Source organism: Canis lupus, chromosome 25 (genome assembly GCF_003254725.2).
Source record: "Canis lupus dingo isolate Sandy chromosome 25, ASM325472v2, whole genome shotgun sequence".
Lineage (NCBI taxonomy): Eukaryota > Metazoa > Chordata > Mammalia > Carnivora > Canidae > Canis > Canis lupus.
In genome coordinates this window covers 23,866,449-23,890,079 of record NC_064267.1, presented here as the reverse complement: position 1 = coordinate 23,890,079, position 23,631 = coordinate 23,866,449, and the positions used below count along the sequence as shown (strand labels likewise).

The 23,631-nt window shown below is 40.4% G+C and overlaps 1 protein-coding gene across 6 annotated transcripts in view; it reads right to left on the bottom strand.

The window, feature by feature from the left end:
• GALNT7 (polypeptide N-acetylgalactosaminyltransferase 7) overlaps positions 1-23,631 on the bottom strand; it is a 136,131-nt gene that overhangs the window by 53,439 nt on the left and 59,061 nt on the right. For 4 of the 6 annotated variants that reach the window (XM_025462862.3, XM_025462861.3, XM_049101069.1 and 1 more), the window contains one exon: positions 13,745-14,205. In XM_025462862.3, coding sequence (XP_025318647.1) covers positions 13,745-14,205 — 461 coding nt within the window. Of the gene's footprint in view, positions 1-13,744; positions 14,206-14,795; positions 14,821-17,429; positions 17,612-23,631 lie in introns of those variants that run through there. The other 2 variants (XM_025462863.3, XM_035719284.2) reach the window with 2 other exon arrangements.

Here is a 23,631-nt window from a genome sequence, read left to right as displayed (position 1 = left end):
GAGTAGCAACAGGGTAATTAAGGGCTCCTTGGTATGACTGCAGATTCTGTGTGGCAACTACTTTTCCGAAACTACTACATGTTGTGTTCTGGCACAGTATCAAGGAAGAATATCCACAATTATCTGAAAAGGCTATTAAAAATACCCCTTTTTCAATTACATATCTGTGCAAGGCCAGATTTTCTTCATATATTTCTTTTCTTTTTAATTTTTTTTAAAATTTATTTATGATAGTCACACACAGAAAGAGAAAGAGAGGCAGAGACACAGGCAGAGAGAGAAGCAGGCTCCATGCACCGGGAGCCCAATGTGGGATTTGATCCCGGGTCTCCAGGATCGCGCCCTGGGCCAAAGGCAGGCGCCAAACCGCTGCGCCACCCAGTGATCCCTTCTTCATATATTTCAACCAAAACAACATATGGGCATAGACTGAATGCAGAAGTAGATATTGGAATCTAGCTACCTTCTATAAGCCAGACATTAAAGAAATTGGTAAAAATGCAAAATAAGTCTACTCTTACCATACATTTTTTTTTTCATTTTGGAAAATTTGTTTTTCATAAAATGTGTTAACATTTAATGGGCTTATTACTAGTGAGTAATATAAAACTTCTGCTTTAAATTTCAATATGGTAAATTTTTATAGATGGGTCCAACATAAACCAAAGTCTAATAATTTGGGGCTCTTAATAATTTTTAAGCATGTAATGCGGGCCTGATACCAAAAGGTGAAAAACTGCTGGCCCACAGAATCTGAACAGGCCAATTCGCTAAACAGGTATTTTGTTGTCGGTTTTACCTTTACATAATTCATTCTGATATTTGCTGGTATATAACTAAAATATCACTGCTGTACAATGGTCCTAATAAGTATACTAGGGGATCCCTGGGTGGCTCAGCAGTTTAGCGCCGCCTTCAGCCCAGGGCATGATCCTGGAGTCCGGGGATTGAGTCCCACATCGGGCTCCCTGCAGGGATCCTGCTTCTCCCTCTGCCTGTATCTCTGCCCCTATCTCTCTGTCTCTCATGAATAAATAAAATCTTTAAAAAATTTTGATTTAAAAAAACTAATAAGTATACTATAAAATTATCTTTGCAGGCTAATAACCTAAGCATTGTCAATATTTATTACTTAGAATAATTTCCCTCCCCAACAAGTATTAGTGATCATTCAGATTTAAAAAGGAGGGAGGTGGAATAGAAATAAGAGATAATTCAAGAGAAGAATGGTTTGAATAACTTAGGATGAAGTTCAGACCAAACGTACTCAATTCTGAAAATGTCATCAGTGGCCACCACTAACTGCGAAGTGGGATTAAATCAAGGGCAAGATTGGGTCTTTTTTTTCTTTTGATAGTGGAGTAAAGCACAGCTCCTTGCATTACATCCCAAGTATTTGTAGCATGGAAAAAAAATGAGAAAGATATCCACGTATCTATGAATGATTACTGTGATCCCATTGAATTATCTGCCACAATGTAGCCTGAGACTCATGACAAAAACCTCCACTTTGAATAACTAACTTCATTTTACACCAAGGATCTGATGTTCCTATTTATTTGGCTCAATCAATCTGTGCTTATTGTTGCTTATTCTTTTCCACAGTGCTATAAACCCCATCTCTGTTCTTTCCATTGTATTACCACCACCCTCACCCTACCCACTGAAACATTACCTTGACTGACTTCTTAGAGCAGCGATTCTTAATCAGGGGAGATTTTGCCCTACCTGGAACACGTGGCAAATTGTTGTTGTTGTCACAACCAGGGACAGGGGTGTGTGTGCTACTGGCATCTAGTGGGTAGATTACAGAGATGCTGATAAAACATCCTACATGCACGGGACAGCCCCTATGACAAGGAATGTGATAGGTGCTGAGATCGAGAAACCCTGTCTTAGAGGCAGAAAAAAAAAATCTGCAATAACGAGATAAAAAGCCCTTTGCCTTTTCCTATCTCTGTTTTTCTTTTTAAGAAAGTTAACATACTGGGATGCATGGGTGGCTCAGCAGTTGAGCATCTTGCCTTCGGCTCAGGGTGTGATCCCGAGATCGAGTCCCGCATCAGGTTCCCCATAGGAAGCCTGCTTCTCCCTCTGACTATGTCTCTGCCTTTCTCTGTGTATCTTTCATGAATAAATAAATAAATCTTAAAAAAAAAAAAGTTAACATGCTGTAATATCCTGTAGTGTACCCCCCCCTGGCCATTAGTTTAGCATCACTAGCAAGGCAATGTGTTCTAGAAGCCAGATTTTGAAATCGATCGCCACCATCTTATAGTTATGGGACCTTCAAATTACCTATTTCTCTGAGCCTCAGGTACATCACCTAAAAATACAATGAAAAAAGTATGCACTGTCTCAGTGATTATAAAGATCAGAGACAGTGTATTAAAGACCCCAGCATACTGCCAGAGTAGGTGCTCAATAAAATGGACAACGATGCTACTGATCTTGTCACTTACTGAGGACCCTCTGTCTTCATTACCTGCATCAGAGAAGAACACAAAGCACCATCACAGTGACAGAGCTGAGTCCATGGAAGTAGTAGTAAACTGCATTTAAAGTGACAGAGAAATATTTCCCAAAAACCACATACTAAAGTATAAATAAATGCCCTAGGGCTGGAACCTACCCTTCTGTGTCTTTCTAGATCTATGGCATACGTCCCCTAGCACACCCTTAACTCCAACCTGTCCTGCCCCTACCCCTAATGTCCGACATATGTTGACTGTGGAGGCAGACACTAGTGCCATATGACAGAAGCTGAAGATGATTAAGCAGCAGCCAAACCCAATCTCAGCTGTTTCACTGTCTACTTAGAAGACAGATTCTTCTTCGCTTGATTTTATTTTTTTTAAGATTTTTTTATTTGAGAGAGAGAGAGAATGAGTAGGGGGAGGGAGAAGAAGAGGGAGAGGAGCTGAGCAAGGAGGGCCATGTGGGGCTCAATCTCAGGTCTCCGCAATCATGACCTGAGCCGAAGGCAGATGCCTAACCGACTGAGCCACCCAGGCGCCCCTCTGCTTGATTTTAAAGAAGACTGACTACCTGACACTACTTTCCCACTAAGTTGTGGTTCACACATGCCTTGACAAAAACTTTCAGCAGAGCTTATCTGCCTTCCTTCATTGCTCCTTTCCCACCCTCTCATTCAGAGAAGAAACAAGCACAGAAGCTCTTCCTAGGAGGCACCTGCGCCAGCAGCCCTGCAGCAGAGCACGCTGTGGCTCAGGAGGGAGCTCCTGCCTCACGAAAGGCAAGACAGCAGTTGGCTGTTCACATTTGCTTGCGGTGAAGACTTCACAACTCTTTCCTTGAAAGTGACAGCAGTGCCTCTCCAGGGTCGGAAGAACATGCCTTTTGGATTCTCCAATCTTTCTCCAGAGCCCTTTATCCTGGTTTTTGATTTGCACACTGGGACCTGCTATTCTGGAGAAGGAGCCAATATTTTCTTTTGATTAAAATGGCACTGCTTGTTCTAAAAAAAAAGTTGCTAGGTTATTAAAAACGTGATTTTCCCTCCCACACATTGACTACATTTTGGAGAGTGGAATCTCCCTGCAGGGATGCCGTGAAGAGGAAAGCAGAACTATGGGCCATTTCCTATAATACACTGAAAGATATTACTGAATTTAAACTGTATTCTAACATAATTTTGACTCATGCCATTAGGTTAACCTTTTTACAAATGTTCACCTTGTATGTTGCAAGAATGATGAGTAATTCTATTTGTAAGATACTAAGTCACTTTTTTTTTTTTTTTACATACTCGAAGTGAGCAAAGACAAGTAATTTGCAAATGCATTCAAGAAGTTGTACAACAAATTATTCATCTTACTACTTCTACAGTACTTGCTTATGAGAAAATAAAATGGTACTGGTGATCCTGATTTAACAGTTCTCCGCCAATTCACCACGGCTAACGCTGTCAAAACTGCCCCACAGATTGAGGAGGAGTGGATGTCAGCCTGAAACTCAATTTACCAAAAGGAAGGAAGGCTTGACCTGGTTCAACCACTTTTAAAGACTGCCATCTCTCCCAGACCCTACTTTGTGCTCTTCGCCAAAACTAGTCCTTTCTACCAGATATCCCAGAGGTATCTGCATGTGCATATGTGGAAGCAGTTAGGCTGTCACCTTGGGTTTTTCCAGACCTATTGTTACAGTATTGAGACCTGGCTCTAACCTGGCCCAAGTTTCTCCCAAGTGTGAGGGCCAACGTGAGTACTCCTTTACCGAGCACTACTTTCCAGAATGGTTGCAGGGCTTCCAGAATAAATAAGGGAATGGGTTCTTCTTTTCCTTAAATGTTTGTTTATGCTTGGCTCAACAGTTAACCACTTTCATGTACACAATTAATCTTTAAACATGGAAAACACCTTATACTTTGACTTTGCTGTCATACGATGGTCCTATGTCCAGAAGTTTGGCTTTAACTACCATTTATTTAGGTACAATTCAGACACTTCTGCTACAACACCAAATAGAGATGGATAGATAGATGGATGAAGATATCTCAAGGTAAATATCTGGTTTGCAAAATCATGTATTTTTTAAAAATTAAAAAAAAATAGGATTTAAAGAAAAAATAGGAATAGGACCAGACTACTCTAAACTTAAAGAATGCTGGCACCAGAGCTCTGAGGAGGACAAAATTTGTCAGTATAGCTAAAATCACCACTGACATCTGTCTTTGTACCACAGGCCATGCTTCACAACCTTTAAACCCAGGGGCTTGTGTTTCCCTTCCGGTCCTGGGGGACATTTGCCTCCAATACAGAGCAACTTCACCAAAATGAAAAGTCTGACCCAGAGATACCCCTCTCCACCAATCCATTTCTTCTCAGCTTCTCTGGATGCACTAGCAGCTTCCCCAGATAGCTTAACAGAGTAGTAAATGTAGTTTCTGGGTCCTGAAGCCACTACCCTTCCCTCCCTCTCTTGAACTGTAAAAAAAAAAAAAAAAAGTATTTCTGCAGGATTGTCAGCTTTTTTTTCTTAAGGTCTTCATAAATATATTGTTACAGCGGTCACTTTGCAAGAAATCGTGCCATGATCACTGCCAAACATTAACAAGCAGGAGATGTAGGAACCCCTAGGACTTCCACATTGAATTGATACCATTGCTCTTATTCCCCAAACACACAAGAGCCAATATGCATTAAGGAAACACACACTGGAATAAACAGGCTGTGTCTAATGGTCCTGGCCGCATCTACTGGTCGGAGCTGCTAAATTACCAGAGTAAGTCGAGCCAAGCCCCGTGGGAAGGGATGTGTGTTCTGACGTCCACACTGCACTGTGGCTGCCTAGGTCTATGCTTGGAGCTCTCCTTGGGGAAGAATTGACAACCTTTTAGCAGAGGACAAGGACTAAACACTTTGAAATGATTGTTAGCTCCAAAATTGAGATGCTCTAGTAGGAAAAGGCACAAAAAAAAAAAAAAAAAATTCCCTTAACCCCCATGGCAGTGCTCCCCACAGGTGGGAAAGTTATCCTAAAGAGGAAAAAATTTTTAAAAAGAGTAAAGACTTTCCTTCCCCTGAAATTGTCTGTTTTGGGGGTGGATGTTATGGTATATTCTCGTGGTGCCTCTAGAAATATTTTTCTGGGATGCCTGGGTGGCTCAGCAGTTGAGCGTCTGCCTTTGGCTCAGGGCATGATCCTGGAGTCCTGGGACTGAGTCCCACATCGGGCTCCCTGTGAGGAGCCTGCTTCTCCCTCTGCCTGTGTCTGCCCCCCTCTCTCTTTCTCTGTCTCTCTCTCTCTCTCATGAATAGATCTAAATAAATAAATACATACATATATATACATATATATATATATATATTTTTTTTTTTTCTAACTAGCCCACACAGGAAACTCACTCTAAATCCCTGGTGGGGGGTGGAGGGCTTAAAAAAACAAATATGAGCTACTTGAGTTTATAATTTTTCATCAGGCACACCTTACACTTTTGTAATGCTGGTGATGGGAATGGAGAGGCAGATAAGGCAGGGAAATGAAGCTAAGTCCCTTTTCAATAGAGCAACTTGGAAAGTGACTAGAGAATGGGAAGAACCCTTACCAACCAAATGAAGTCTTGGCAGAGAAGACTGTTTCTACCAAGGGAAATGAGCCATCCCAGAATACCACCAAGGAAAGAGCGGCACTCCAGATTGCTGTTAGTCTGCTCATGGTGGCTTAGAGCAAATACCCTCTATTTCGAGGTTTTGTAGGCTCACTTTTGTAGTCCTCTTCTCAACTGCCGCGGAAATTGGGGTGATCTAAGTTACCCCCTGATCTCTGTAATAATTCCACTTTGGCTAAATACATCTCCTGTTGTCAGCCAGGACCTTAAACAAAAATCAGCTCTGCCACCATAATTGAGAAAACTCCAAAGTACAAAATGTGTGTGTGTGTGTGTGTGTGTGTGTGTGTGTGTGCAAGTGTGCGCAAGTTCCTATGTGTGTGTCCAGAAGAAATGGAAAAAGAGAAACTAGGCATTAGGACACAATTTATTTTTAAAGTTAATCTGAAAAACCTCTGAACTCCCCAAAAAAGTGGTTTCTAAGAGTAAAAGTTTTCAAGTCAGTTAGAAAGTAATACTTTTGGGAGAAAAAAGCAGCAATATGTCCATCATGGGTCATCTGAAACCAATTTCAAATGTGCTTCCTGCAGATTAGATCTAAGGTGCCAAACTGTAGTTTGAAAAATAAGACACACTTTGGGCCATCCATGAGAGGAAAGGACAATGTGTTAGTAACTGTGATTGGTATAGTTTGGAGGTCCACCATATATTCTGATAATAGAAATTGGGACAAAGTGTTAAAATACATATGTGTATATAAGGTTTATACATTATTCCAATAATTTGTTTTAACCTTTTATGACCAGCTCCTTAGAGTTTTTGTTAGCTCTAACCGAAACCTATGGGTCATATATAGAAACTGAAATTTAAAAGGAACTGTACTATTTCAACTAAATAAAAGTTTTGAAAATAGCATCTGCTTTATAAATTATAGCACTGTATTCTAAAAGTGATGTATCAGACTTTAACATGAATAGAAAAACAAAAAAGCTCATGGTCACAATTCACCTTAAATAAAATCAGTGTATAAACACAAATATTTTGGAATCAGGTAAGAAGAGAATTGTCCAGTATATAAGGCATGAGTGTAAATGTAAAATATCTTTTAAAAAACACCCTTCAATTTCCCAAAGATAAGCTTAAGGAAGTTATTAACAATTAATCATATTAACATTTGCATAGCTTTTAGAATTTTTGAAGTACTTAAACATCTATTATTTCACTTTGTAAATGCAATGAAGATAGGTTTCTACAAAATAGAAATGCAATCGGTGTGTAGGTAGGAGGAAAGGTTAAATATTAGAAGCAGATGAATGTGCTCAAGAAGTCAAAATATTTAATTCATTTGTTTGAAACAAAATAGCTTGGATTATATACCTCTGATTGTCTGCCTTCTTGGGCAGAAAAAAAAGGGCAAGAATAATTTCCATGCATTTGCATCAGCAGTTAGTTCACAGCAGGGGAAATAAAATCCAGAGCTTTATTTGAAGAAAATCTAACTTATTCACAAACAGATCATTCTACCTTTTCCCACAAGCAGGGTCCCCATCCTGCTGGGCTCTGCATGAATACATGTAAAGCCGGGGAGAAAAGTGGCTTAGGTAACTGAGCTGTGGGCAGAGCAGCTTGCTGTATCCCAACCATCCTTTTCTGTTAATAGCACCATTCCCTTCAAAGCCTTGGATTTATCTTTGATTCCTCCTTCCACTCCATCAAGCTGCCAAGGCCTACTGATTCCAACTCCTCAGTTCTCTTACATACACTGAGTCTCCTTTGTCTGGTTCTGTAACCTTCACTGAAGCTCCCACTCAAATGCTACTACCCCTCCAACGGGTCTCCATCCCCTAATCCATTTTCTACATGCTTTCCAATCTGATATTCCTAAAGTTCTCTGTGTAACCTTCAGTGGGTCTTTCCTGACCACCAATCAGCATAGACTTTGGCAATAGCCCTGTGGTCTTTGAAACAGGACCCTACTATCCTACTAGTTTTTCTACACAAACTACCTGATCCAAGTAGACTATACCACCTGCCCTTCTCCTAGTCAATGCGTGTCTTCTAAATGTGTAACTCTTCCTGGGAAAACCCTACTCATCCTCCAGGCTTCATCCCTGGTATTCCCTCTCTCAATCTTTTTCTGACCCTCCTGGTAACTTGACATGTCCCTCCTCCCTCTGAACCACATCCTTCTGTTCATCCCTTTCCTATGATCTTACAGTATAGATTTCTTTCCCTTATCCTCAGGGGCAGATGGGGAGCCCCTTAATGGCAGGGGCTGTATTTAGGCATTATTGCATCCCCTGATGGGTTAGCACAGTGCATTGCTTATTGGAGACTCTTGGTATCTGTTGAACTGTGAAAAAAACTGTATGTGTTTTTTATAGAAAATTTGTGTGAAGGCAGGTGAAATCATTCTTGGATCAGATTTCTAAAAAAGAAATAGGCCTCCAGTTCACTCAAAATACAGTTACTCACTCTTTTAACAAGCAATCAACAGCCAGTAAATTACTCAGCCAGTGCATGTAATTCAAAGCTGTAACATACATAAGTATGAGTCACCTTGGCAGCTGGGCAGTTCTGTCTTGCTTCTAAGGTAGAGAACATTCATCTGAAAAGGCTATGGAACAGCCACAAGAACAAACAAGTTGACCACAGTGTCAGATGTCACAGTTGGACAAACAGCCCCAAAGCTTTGTTTCTAAGCTTGGCAGGTGGCTCATTTAAATGTCTGACGGAGGCAAGAGAACAAGGCGGATAAGGCCTATATTTTCCAAAGCTGCAAAAAGTCAGCAACACCAAGCCAGTCTCTGGTAGGCTCTGTGTAGCACACTCTCCATGTGGGATGAGCATGAAGGAGGCTGTGTGTGTGTGATATGGATGCATGCTATGTTTTCCAGTAAAAGGAGAAAAGTGCTAATATGCATATTAGAGAATATGCAAAATTTAGGAATGTTTTGTTGTTGACTTTTTTAATTTCTTAAGACTATCTACATCCTAACTTATGAATTACTCTATTTAGAAATTATTTATTCTGCATTGAATTTTCTGTGTTCAAAGAGGAATGAAGTATTTCTCTCTTTTTTTTAAGATTTTATTTATTTATTCATGAGAGACACAGAGAGAGAGAGAAAGAGAGAGAGGCAGAGAGAGAAGCAGGCCCCATGCAGGGAGCCCGATGCAGGATTCGATCCTGGGTCTCCAGGATCACACCCTGGGCCAAAGGCGGCGCTAAACCTCTGAGCCACCCGGGATGCCCTCTCTTTTTTAAGTATGAGAAAGAATCAAGTTTAAAAAATAATCTGGATTCAGATCACCTGGGTGGCTCAGTCAGTTAAGCAACTGACTCTGGATTTTGGCTCAGGTCACAGTCTCATGGTTGTGGGATCCAGCCCTGCATTGAGCTTTAATGCTCAGCACAGAATCTGCTAGGGATTCTCTCCCTCTCCTTCTGCTTTTGCACTTTCTCTCCCTCTAAATAAAGACAATTTTGGGGGAAAAGTTCTGAATTCAGCCTTAAAGAAGTTGGGGGTGAGGGCACCTAGATGGCACAGTTGGTTAACGATCCAATTCTTGATTTCAGCTCAGGTCATGGTCTTGGGGTCCTGAGATTGAGCCCCATCTCAGCCTGCTTATGATTCTCTTCCCCATCGCCCTCTGCCCCTCCCCCTATGCGCTTGCTTGCACGGGCTTGCTCGCTCTCTCTCAAAAAAAAAAAAAAAGGTTTCTGGGGGTGATAATGTTTAAGTATTTTGAAGCATAAGAGTTTTCTAACTAGCAAAGAAGTTTAAAGAGGGACTTAGGAGCATTTGCTAAGATAGCCTTGGATCCTTTTGTTTGAGCGGGAACACCATACTTACAGGAATGATACACAGACACATGCAATGTCTTATTTCTAAATACTCTGCAAGAGAAAAGAGTATGGGAAATGATCAGCCTATGCAAGGCATGGAAGAGAGGGAGAGGAAAGAGAAAGAACGAGGGGAATGCAACGAGGAAGGCAAGAAAGAAAGGACAGGGGAGAGAGAGGAAGGAAGGATATTATAGGAGACCAAGGAGGACTCAGAGAGATTGGGGGGGGGGGGGGGTTTCAGGTGGCAATTGGCGGGTCTAAAATACTTACCAAAGGAGAGGTGAAGGCTTTGCCATCACGGAAGGTACAGTAGAAGCAAGATGATGTAAAGATAAGGCAGTGCATAACATTTACATTTTTCAAAAAGCAAGAGGACCTTAAAGTTAAATAGTAACTCAAAACACTAAAATTTTGACAAGAGGGTATGTGACCTCAAGAAAGTGCCACAGCAGTAGTAGTAGTAGTAGTAGTAGTAGTAGTAATAATAATAATAATAATAATAATAATATTCAAGAACACTTAAGTTTCTAACCACTAGGCCTATGACAAGAGACTTTCAGCCTGTTAAGTCATTTAATTCTAATGCCAATCCCGGGAGATAGGTATTGTTAGACCCATTTTAAGGATCCGAAAACTGAGGGTTAGAGAGGGGAAATAACTGGTCTAAGATCTCACCTCTGGTAATGGAGCCAAGGTTTGAACCCTAGCAGATTCCAGGCATTTGAGTCATTCATTCATTATCTCAACAGATATTTACCAACTGGGTGTCAGCTACTGAAAGTAGCTGGTGAAGAAAATAGACCTATTCCTTGCTCTCAGGACCTTATCATGTAGTAAGAAATGCAGGCAATAAACGACTAAGTAAACTGGTATCTCTATAAATTTGATAAACTGTTAAAATTAGATATATACTGAGAATGAAATGGCCAGAGGGCAGCATTAAAAAATAAAGCAGGGTATTATCAAATTAGACAGTGTGGTTAGAGAGGTTCTAAACCTAAAGAATGGTACAGAGCCAAGCACAAGAAGGGAGAAAGCATTCATTGAAGAGGGAAGAGCATATGCAGAGAGAGGAGGAGAGGCTAGCCCAGCTAGAGTACTGGGAGCAAGGAGCACAGTAGCAAGAGGAGGCTGTCAAGGCAGGAAAGGCTTGTGGCTGCTGATCAGGAGTCTGGGTTCTATTTCAAGTGCATCAGGAAGACAAAGAATCACTACAGATAAGCTAGATTTGTGAGATTCAAATACCACACTGGCTTCCGTGTGAAAAGGCAGGAGGCAGAAGCTAAAGTGGAGAAACCATGAAGGAGACTCTTGTGGGATTCCAAGAGAGATGATGGTGGCATGGACTTGGCTGGTGGCAGCAGGGATGAGAGAATGCGCCTCAGAAGTAATCTGAGACATATTCTGGTGGCAGAAGCTAAACGCCCTGCAGACAGACTGGATGGATGTGTGGGGGTGAGGGCAAGGAGAAAGGTGGTCTCTAATCCCTTGTACTTCTCTTCTTGGTTTTCTTAGCCTATTTCTTATATTGAAAAGTGAGCTAGATTTATACTGGCATTTTAAATGATCTATCTTTTATAAATAACTCATGTGTTGGGGATCCCTGGGTGGCGCAGCGGTTTAGCGCCTGCCTTTGGCCCAGGGCATGATCCTGGAGTCCTGGGATCGAGTCCCACGTCGGGCTCCCTGCATGGAGCCTGCTTTTCCCTCTGCCTATGTCTCTGCCTCTCTCTCTCTCTCTCTCTCTCTGTGTATCTCTCATTAATAAATAAATAAAATCTTTAAAAAATAACTCATGTGCTAAAAATCTCAGTTTTGACACTAAGTTCATGCCGTGACTGTAACACCATACCAAGGCATAGCACCCAGGGGAAGACATACTTTGAGGTGAGGTGTGGTGGAAAGATAGGGCTTTCTCACCAAACCACCTTGGGTTGAACCACAACTTTGCCATTTTGCTGGGCAAATACAAAGATGTCAGAGCTCCCAGCTTCAGATTTTACCTACCCAGGTAAAAGCTCTCACAGTTTGGGCGGAAGAAATTAGAACCTATAATAAGTCCCAGTATGTAGTGTAAGGTCGATCCATGTTACTCTCCCCTTCCCTTCCTTTCTCAGTGATGAGAATGCCATCAATAGGTCTTCAAAGAACTTTCTATAATAGAGATGAAGAGTTATGTTTGAGTACTATATTTTAAATAACTAGGACACACTCTGGATAAGGGACTGCAGAGCCTCCTACAGGTCCTAAAGAGTACTCGAGTGGTGGTTCTAGCTCTGTAATGGCCACCCTTACCCCGTGACTGGAAGAGTACAGGACTCCAAGATAAATTCAGGTTTTGGATAAACAACCATTTTTTTAAAGTATAAGTATGTCCCAAACACTGGTTGGGATATATTTATACTAAGTGTTTTTCACTGTTCATCTGAAATTCAAATTTAACCAAGTGTCCTCTATTTTTATTTGCTAAATCTGGCAACCTTATGACTAGACAAGCCTCTACTTTGATTTGGAATAAATTGCTCACTGTCCCTTGAGACGCTCTAACTCCTCTCACCATCATGGTTCTGTACTTCTATTCCTTCTTTCTTTTCATATTTCATTCATCCCCTCTCACTTTTACCAATTACTGTGTGAATACCCAAAGCCTTGGGATTCAAGAAACAAAAAACAAAGAAACCAAACAGATGAACATATGGGAAGGGGTAAAGAAAAAGGTGGGGGGGGGGGTGCGGGGAGGCAAACCATAAGATACTCTCAACAATAGAGAACAAATACGATTGATGGAAAGAAGTGGGGGTGGGATGGGCTGGATGGATGATGGGTACTAAGGAGGACACCTGTTGTGATGAACACTAGGGGTTGTATGTAAGCAACCAATCCCTGAATTCTACTCCTGAAACCAACACTGCCCTGTATGTTAACTAACTAGAATTTAAACAAAAATTTGAAAAGAAAAAAAAAAAATCTATTGAGTAATACTATATTATTCTTAGTGGTCATAAGGAATGCTGCTGTGGGGTTGCATAAAGGTGTTTATATTAACAGTACATCCTCAGAATACATTTTGAGAGTTTTCTGGTAGCACGGAATTAAATTTGCACTCATGTTAATGGAGGCTATTTAGATCCTATGTGAATAGAACCAGTTATTAAAGAAACTGAAAGAGAAAAGCTTTGAGTTCACTAAATAACCACTGTCTATCAAAAGGTAAGGGTCAGAAATCCTTTCTTTTTAAATCAAACTACAAGAAGATAATTTGAAAGTTTAGGCCATAGTTTTATAGTTTGGGCACTTCTTTTACATAGAGAGTTCCAGTGTCCGGGTGCAGTACTGAGAAAAAAAAATTAAGGGAAACATCAGTATCTAGTTAATTATAGGAGACATCTAAAGTAGCCTTACTACTTGTTATTATTCCACAACAAGACAAGGAGCTTGATCCAGAATGAAAATCAACACATTGAGGAAGTCTTGTTATTAAAAAATTGTCGCTGGTACTAAACAAAGTATTTAATAGTTGGTTTACATGCTGGCACAAGTTCATGGTCTCATTGTGGACTGGGAACAAAAACTCACAGACTCATGCCAGCCAGGGACCACATCTGAGTAGCACTGATGTAAAAACCTCAGAATTTTGTATGTCATACCTTCAATCTAATGGCATAAATGAAGCGATCTCCTCTTCCTGGCCATTTTGCAGACTGAAGAGCCTTTTATTTCCTTGAAATAAAGGCAAAAATATTTTCTCCCTTCTAATAATCTAACTAAATATCTATCAAAACAATAGTTGCCCCAATTTTAGAAAGAAGAGGACATGTGCTTACTCTTCTTGTCGTAAGTCATTGACGCTGCGGTCCAGTGAGATCATGTCACTTGCCACCATGTTAAATCCAAACTCTTTAATGCTGGCTTGAATTGCATGTTTGAATTCTGGTCCCAAAACCAATGGCTTCGCGTTCTCTCCAGGGCCACCAACCACTCCGTGAGGCTCAGGTTCTTTGGGTTCAAAGTTACCAAGGATCCCTGGACGTAGCACAGGATCTCGGTAGGTGAATGTTTGAGGCTTAAATGTGAGATACTGCCTCTGCATTATGTCTTTCTGGTTATCTCCACCAGCATGTCGCTCTTGTTCATTTTTCGCCTTGTTTTTTCTTCTAATAGACTCTAAGTCCACTTCTACGCCTTCAACATGAGGCCATGGTACAACAGGTTTGAATCTGTCATCCCCAGGAGCTAATCCATCGCCTCCTCGGTTAGGCATGGGGTTATTGACATCTCTGTCTTCCTACACAAAAGGGAGGGGGACATATAATGAGTACATGAAGGCAAACCACAGCAGAGTTCATGATATGATTTTCATGTTTAATAGAAGACTGAGGCAACTAAAATGATTTAAAATTTTAAATAGAATCAGGAGTTCCCATTAAAAGATATCTTTTGTGGAGAGGCAGGAGGACATCCCAAGAAAGAGACTATTTCCTTGCCTTACCATTCCCAAATAAATGGATTTTTTTTTCATCTCTCTCCTTTAAAACTAACTATCAAAGACCTCGTAATAAAGCACATTGTTATGGATTAAAGCAATGGATTTTTAGGAGCTCTGACAAAAACAGACATTTAATAGGCCATGTACAGTGTGTGGTTTTCCCAGATGTCCGGTGTATGATAAATATAACTGTTTGTCAGTAATACAGCCATATGGTGGCCGTGGTATTAGATGTCCCCCACCATGACACTGGCTTTGTGCCTCTAAGGGCAGAGGAAAAGGCAGGTTCATGCACTCGACAGTCGGTATTTTCTACACAGTGAGAGTTTAGCTGAATTCAGGACTATTTTTAAAAACAAACACACAAAAACAGAATGTTAAAGACTTACCCAAGGCACTTTTGGCTTTTAAGCTACCCCCAATACCTAGTTGGCCCCATTCCAGAGGTAGCCCAAGTAGAAACAGATTTGGTGGGTGCAGATACTCTGTAAGGGCTGCCTCCTGAGACTGTGGAGACCCTCCTCATCACCTATGCAGATCCCTCCATCAGAAATCCTGAGCGCTTTTGCTTCTGAGGCATTCTATGTGAAGTTTTTGCTAAATCAGTATCATTCTTTGCACAGGGCAGTGGTTTTCAACATTAGTGTCATCTCAGCAGCTTAAAAAAAAAAAAAATACTGATGTCTGTGTGCCACCCCCAGACTTTGTGATTTAATTGGTCTGGGCATTCTGAGTTTTAAAAGCTCCTCAAGTGATTTTAATATGCATCCAAGCTTGAGAACCTCTAGCTCAGAGGGAGAGCTGCTAGCTATAATTAGACAAGAGGATTACTGCATATGCACAGCTGGGAAGAGGCAAGGTGAACTTGGAACCACAAAACAGGCGAATAGGTCCTGCCGCTTCACACCACACTGAGACCATCTGGGTCCTCCAGAGATTCAAAATAGAATGAGTACCGTCTGACCAAAATGTGTCTACAGTGGTAGAACTATCTAGAAAAGTAAAGTTAAAAACTTGATTTTCAAGAGCACAGAAGTAAACTGCTAGGTGTAAGTTGCTATCTGCTGGTACTTGATTGAGAAACAAAGATTCTCTTTAGAAAGCCAGTTAATTCAAATGTGATTTTAGCTGAAGTTTTGGTAAGGGCTAGCTAGCTAAGGACTGATTGGGGCGGGGAGAAGGAGGGTTGGGTTGAAAAAGGTAGGTTCTCCTGCTTCCCCTTTTATAGAGGTCATCACAGCTCTTTGAGAATCTGTCTAGAGATGTTAAAGGAACGTATAAACATACATGTGTGTATGTAACAAAACAATTTTCTTAACAGGGGACTTCAATTTTAACTGACTCATGAATTATAAAGGGAACTTGATGATGATACAAGTGGTCCAAAGGTGAATCCAAAGAACAAATATCTAAAGATCAAGAATACTGCAAAGGATTTATAAAAAGTTGCAAAACTAGTAACATTGTCAATATCCACAAGGCAATAACCAATTGCACCACACTGTACACAATTTCCATTTCAATGGATGAGAATCTTTTGCATTACCATCAGTATTCTATCATTTCTAGCACTATAAAATAGCTCAAAGATAAGGAAAGGGCAAGATAACCAGAAAGTGAATCAGAGAATATACCTAATAATCTTTTTGGTCCATTTCAAAGTTTTCCCACAATTTTCCTCACTAACACAAAACTAAACATAAAACGCAACACTCGGCTTGATTATATAAATGTGATACCTTTCTTCAGGCAAGTGTTATAAGGTAGATAACACTTCTGAATCAGGCTTCTATCATCACACACCACAGTAGCAAGGATTTAGCTGGAGCCTAACCTGTGAGCCCTACTGATTTTGAGGACGGAAAAAGTATACGTCTCTCCAATTTATCTCCTGGTTCTTTCCAAAAGAGAAGTATTGTGGCAGTGTGGTAAGCAAATTAAAAGAGAAAAATCACTGCAAAACTCTAATATACTGGACCCAAGATATTGATATTGAACTAAGCATAACACATAAAGAAGAAAGACATCCCTCACTTCAATTTTTCACATCAAGGCTCCAGTGAATTGGTAACTGGGGAGGTAAAAAATGACGGGAAGGAAAGGTCAATAAATACAGAAAAGCAGATTAAACAGGTCATCAGATGTCAACTTCCAAAACCATAGCATCTACCATGGGTTGCCTAAAATTCCATAAAATGCAAAGTGCATACTGGAAGAGTATAGAATATAGCAATACATGAAATTATAGAACATGTAAGACATGCTATAGTTTAGGTTGGCCTATGCTAATGCAAAACTTGGCGAATTTAAGTATTTCTCAAATTTACCCACCTCACCAGGAGAATATTTAATGGATTTAAACTTCCTGCTTATCTTCCTCCATATTAATTAGATGTTTTCTTTGACTTAACAGTTCTTTGTCTAATCTTGCACTGCTGGTGTCCCTTATAGTTCTTTTAGATGTCTACCTATCATTCCACCTTCATTTCTGGATTATGTCATTCTTTTCCAAGCATCACGACCAGATTACATCAATCATTCCTACATCCCTTTCCTCAGCTGACATCACATTTAAAAATAAATAAAAATACTTTGATAAGAAATACCATTAAAAAAAAAAGATTTTTTTTATTTTAGTGGGGGGAGGGGCAAAGGGAAAGGGAGAGAGAATCCCAAGCAGACTCTGCACTGAAAGCAGAGCCCACTGCAGGGCTTGATCCCACAACCCCAAGATCATGACCTGAGCCAAAATCAAGAGTCCAAGGCTTAACCAACTGAGCCATCCAGGTACCCCAAGAAACACCTTTAACTAGAAAAATCACACCAGTATCTTTTCTCTAGCTCCACTTTCACCTGCTCTTCCTAGGTAAATGAGCAACAGGGACAAAGAGGTCAGGAAAGGATGTACTCAAAACAAGGAGGTGCCAGGAGAAACAGGGTGTGCTAGTAGGCCACGCCTCCCCAGAGTCTTAAAAACTTGCGGCAGAAGTTGGGAGGTAGAGCAAGTGCTCCACCGTCAGTACCTTGGTTTCTCTCTGATTAGCTGGAGATGGATTCTTAGCCAACCCATCTCTGCTGACATTTTGTGCTGGCTGAAAACCATTCACTCCTGCTCCTTCAGAGGACTGAGAATCACTGCACTGGAGGGTCAGTGGTCACAAGAGGAGGGGTTGGGGTCAAGTGATTTGTCTGTGTTTAACTAGAGCTGAAAATAGAAAAACCCAAGATTAAACAGAGACCTTACCAGTCCTTGAATATCTAAGGTGTTCTCCCTTATGAAAAGAGACCTATCCCAAGAGGTGCCTGGAGGTTAGTCGGTTAAGCATCTGACTTTGGCTCAGGTCATGATCTTGAGGCCCTGGGATCAAGCCTCACATTGGGCTCTGCACTCAGCAAGGAGTCTGCTTCTTCCTCTCCCTTTCCCTCTACCTCCCTTGCTCAAGCGTGTGTTCTCTCTCAAATAAACAGAATTAAAAAAAAAAAAAAAAAAAGATCCAGAGGAGCACCTGGGTGGCTCAGTGGTTGAGCGTCTGCCTTTGGCTCAGGTCGTGATCCTGAGGGGTCCTGAGATTAACTCCCACATCAGGCTCCCCACAGGGAGCCTGCTTCTCCCTAATGCCTATGTCTCTGCCTCTTTCTCTGTGTCTCTCATGAATAAATAAATAAAATCTTTAAAAATAAATTAAAATAAAGATCCATAAACTAGAAAGAGATTGAAGGCCAATGGCAAGGCCTCTGTTAGCAACTAGGGCAGAACTGAAAATGGGGAAGGGTGTGGCTTATCAGTATTACATTCTGATAGAAGAAATAACTCCTGGAAGAAATAGACTCACATAGCAGGGATTTCTATTCTCCTTTCCCCCCTCTCTGCAAAGGCCAGGTGATAAACCAAAAGGTAACAGAATGGAGAAAACAGCATGGTTGACATCATAATAATTGCCCCACTAAAAGAAATCTAGGTCAGCACTTCTGGTACTAGAAATTAACTTTGGCAGGGTAGCCACTACTCAAAGGCTAAGTACTACACAGTAAGCCAGATTGACCCAGACTTCTTCCAGGGCCTGCAACACCGAGACTGGAAGGTGGAGAGGGGCCTATTACATAATACCTAATGATCAGTCCTTTTATTTTCTCTCATAACTTATAATACACTATGGCAACCACAGTTTCAAATGGGCAAGTTAGTGCTATAGTTTTAACCACCTACAGAATTTACCAGGTTCATATGGGGGCATTTTGAGTCAATTAAATGCCACTTCTCCTTAATCAAGTAAGAAAATACAATATATAATACAGATCCTGTACTATTGTGAGTACTACTGAAATACGTGTCTTCTTAAATAAAAAGTTAGCTATGTCACATTTTGAACATTTAGTCTTCTTAATAAAAGAGATTTCCATTATAAAAGAGGCTCCCAATAAATCCCATAGTTGTGCAACTAGTTGGTTTTTGCAGATTTGGATTTTCATACATATCATATGGTATTCTTAAGAGAAGTATCCATCTGCACTGACACAATTTTCTGAAGATTTCTGCACATTTTGAATAATCACGGTCAACTATAGAATATCTAGATACGGCAAATTTTAAGTCTTGGGCTCTTTTCAAAATTCAAAACAAAATTTAGTTCAACCAAAGTAAATGACCGAGTGGGTTATGATTACAAAATTTATTATTATTTTTTAAGATCTTATTATTTGAGAGAGAGAGACACACAGCATGGGGGGGCGGTCGAGGCAGGGGCAGAGGGAAAGGGAGAAGCAGACTCCCCACTGAGCAGGGAGCCCAACTCAGGGCTGATCCCCAGGACTCTAAGATCATGATCCAAGCCAAAGGCAGATGCTTAACCAACTGAGCCACCCAGGCGCCCCATAAAATTTACTTTTTAAAAACCATGTCAAGGCTATGCCTTTTTAAAGGTATCAGACTAAACTATAAATTCCTCAGTAATAAACATTTTCCATTTTCAACATCTAAGTTAAAACTATAATTGAAAACAGGGAGATTTCATGCAAAATCCTTCCCCTTATTGAAAACAGGGAGATTTCATGCAAAATCCTTCCCCTTATTAATACCATGATCTCTAATGTTCTATTTTGTAAATGTGAAATTACCATTAAGCAGCTCATGCCAGCAGTTCTAAACTCAGCAATCAGTTCCAAGTATATTCCTCCAGCAGCCCCATGAATATTTCTAACACTGCTCTACCTGAATTACCTTAGTATCTGTTTACAGGCTTCTCCCCAGCCAGGCTGAGGGATCTTTGAAGATAGTGAGAATGTATCTGTGTGTCCCCCCAGGGGGTAGACAGCAGGTACTCAGCGCATGGTTCTTCACAGACTGAGTTAATGGAGAACTACCTATGGGTCATCTCTTATGCTGCTGGAATCTAAATTGACTTTGGGGCCACTGTCTTCTACCACCGCTTGGCTTGATTTAAGCTAGCATTTTGAGAATCCAAATGAAATCACTAAAAACATTATTTTCCCTACTAAAAACATTGCTTTCCCTACAAATCTAAAATTCGAATAATCCTTTTTTTAGTTTCTCCTCTTCTTCAGATTTGGATAAATCATGTCTGCGAGTGAAATTTGTTACTTCATGGAAAATGAGTACTTTATTTAAACATGAGAAAGTAAATCTGCTGGTGTTCATCTTAGTCCTCCAAGCCAATTTATCTTGCAAATGGTTTCATACTAAATTTGGTGCTTGTTTTAAAACAGTCATAAGATAAGAGATTCTAAACCGGGTCAGAAAAATATCAGATAATACTCAAGGGGGAATAAATTAAAAGGAGAAATAAGCCACTAAATGACCAAAATGTAGGTTAATGCCTACAATAGGAAAATAACTGGTTATCCTTTTACATAAAAAAACTTCTATTTGTAAGACTGCTTAATGGCCCAGATAAAAGTTAATATCACAGACAACTAATGGGGTCTATGAAACATGAAATTTAAACATATTTATGCAATCCAAATAATTTTTTATTTTCCAGAGACCTTATGAAAAATGCATGCCTCAGCTCATGAACTGAGTCACATATATACTTCATAGGCTTAACAAATATTTATTGTGAATAATTAGCATTAAATCTTTAACTGATTTGAACTGAATTTTAAGAATCAAGCACGCATATCAAATAATGGTCAATAATTCATTTTGTAGTAGGTTCCAAAAGGTGAGAAGCCATAGTTGTCAAAGTTTACGCCATCATTTCAGTGGTAAGAGTACCAACGACAAGACAAGGCTATAAATACAAGGTGGACCAACGCCACTTAAAAGCTTCAACTCCCATGGGTATTAAAAGGCAGATATAATACCTCTTAGAAATCATAAATGGATATAGTGGGTAGATTTTTAACTCTCTTTGTGGGCTAAGCAATTACTGAGTTTCAAAAAAAAAAAGCTAAGAGGCATTTTCATTCTAAAAATAGCATATAAGTTATGCAAGATATTTTAATAAAATTGCGGATATTTTACAATAAATATTCTATCATGTTATTCCTACAAAATGACCTGTCTGAAAATAAGAAGGTATTAAAGAGGAGGAAAAATGAAAGCAAAGCAATGAGAGAAAGATTATAAAATAAAATCTGTGAAGATTTCTTTAACACATGAATAATTTACGTATGCATACATATGACATACACACATGGAGAGAGGAAATGCAAATTTAAAGACCAGACAGCTTAGTAGGATAAGAAGTAAGAAATTATCCCGGCTGAATGGACCCTTCAAAAGAACACTGATGGTATTTCATCAGGAGGAGAAAGGAGAAACTACTTAAAAGCTCAATTGCTTGAGAATAAGGTCCCATCAGCTCCTCTTTGGCCCACTCACATGATGTTCTGGAACCTTCTTTCGGTTTAAGCCAATCAATTCTACCTTTTTACCTAGAAGAGCTAAGAATCTCTTCACTCTCTTTCCTAGATCATTTTTAAAATATTTCAAAAGAGCAATCCTAACACCATTCCTTGGTGATCACACTGTTCACACTCTTTCTTAAACCCAGGACAAGTGTCTATTTAGTCCTATCCTTTGATTCTCTTTTCCAGTGCAACAATGCGCTTTGTAATCTAATACCTGCCAAAGCCAGACACTTTAATTCCTAATTCTCCTTCACATTTGGCAATCCCAGTGAAAGCATGTAATGATTTCCAAATCTTCCTGAAAATGTTATTGGAAATTATGTCACCAGCACAACCATTAATAATTCTTATGATACTAAGGAAAACGTTTTACTGAGTGAGAGAAGAATGAGGTCAAATGTGGTATTTGTGTTGGGAGAGAATGTTTGTAATACCCTTTTGAAAGCTGAAAAAGCAATGTCCTATTATCCCTCTAGGGGAGAAATTCTAGAATGAATACAGCACTCCCACATAAAGTGTTACTACTCTCTGCAGCTGGAAATGCATAAAACAGCCTTTCCTCTACTGCTTCCTTGCTTTGCCCTGAAGCTTGGCTTTCATAACAGCTCATGAAAAAGTACTGTAATGTGTGGCTTCAGAACACATACATTTTGATTGCTGTAAGAATCTCTTCCTGTAAATCTTAAGGAAAAAAAAATCTCAAGGAAGAAAGTATCTCAGTTTTCAGGGTGGAGTTATCATCTTAAAAAGTGTAGAACAACATTTTGCTACCGTGTCAGGACTAAAAATCCACTTTAGAAGGGTGTGTCAAGGGAACTTAACCCTTTGAGACAGAAAAAATACATTCAGGGTAGATTGAGGTTATTTATGTAATAAACGTTTGGACATTCTACTTTTCAACTATCAACAGGTTGGATTCCAAGAGGAAGGCTCATCCAGTGATACTCTAGTTTATCATAATTGCTTTTTGGCACGGAGATTAGTATTTACATGTATCATTTAAGGCAAAAGAACTGTCCTTTAGTTTTTCAAATATTACAGGTCTACTATCTGCCAGGTGCTGTGTGCCCTACCACAAAGGGGGTGGTAGGATGCAGGAAGGGATGTCTGAGTGGGCTGGCAGTGACTGAATCTCTGATTTGAAGCAGCAGACACTCCCCAGCACATAGGTGGTAAATAGCTGGTAGGTAAGGAGGTGGGGGGAGAAAGGAGTTTGGCAGCTAGTCTAGACTGAGGCAAAGGCACAGAAGCATAAAAGAACAAATGGTTTGGTGTAATGAGTGCAGGGGACATATGGGGAAGCGGCAGGAGAGGAGACTTGAGATACTGGCAGTGCCTCCAAGCGCCTCTTAAGAAATGCCAAGAAGTTCAGACTTTATGGGAGCCATGAGAGGGGAGCATGCCAGATCAGAGCTGAATTGTGGAATGAGTACTCTGATGGAGCAAATGAATGGAAAGAGGCGCCAAGATGTGTTCAATGGGATAAGGAAAAAAAGAACTTAGAAAATATGGGAAAAAGCAATGCAGGAGAGAATTGCAAGGAGTGGACAACACAGCTAAGAACTGCAGGCAAGTTGTTAAATTAATGAGAATTCCAAGGTCTAAAGGTACAGGCAAGGGAGGTATTTTAGTCTCAGTCCTGCAGTGTGACTCACTCACCAGCTCTCTGCTCTGTGACGCTGTCAGAGGCCCCAGGAGTGTGGATCCAGAGGGCCTCAGGAGTCCTCATAATTACCTCCTACCCAGCTGCAGATGGAACTATCTTATTTGCTATTATCTAGAAGGCCAGAGGCATTTCTGTGATCCTCCTGTTCTGCCCTAGACATTGTTCTGAAATAGTCTGATAGGTGACAAATATGTGTTGAGCACCTAATGCTGTACAGGCTACAGGGATACGATGTTGGGCAAACACATCCCTGCTCTTGTGAGCTCTCTGTCCAATGGGGGGGAACATACAATTAACCAGTCACACAAATATGGTGCTCTACAAGCCTTTTGAGGACAGTCGATCTAATGTAGGATGCTAGGAAAGGCGTCCTTGAGGATGAAGGACTGCTGAGCAGAGGTTTGAAGGATGAGAAGAAGCTAAGTCAGTAAAAAGAGGAAAGAGGGGTGCCTGGGTTGCTTAGTCGGTTGAGTCCAACTCTTGGTTTTGGTTCAAATGGTGATCTTATGGGTCATGGGACTGAGCCCCAGATTGGGCTCCGTGTTCAGCAGGAAGTTGGCTTGGAGATTCTCTCCCTTTGCCCCTCCCCCCACTCACACACTCTCACTATCTAAAATAAATCTTTTCCTAAAAAAAGAGGAAAGAATATTCAGGGATAGAGAACATGTTGTGCAGAGTTGCTACAG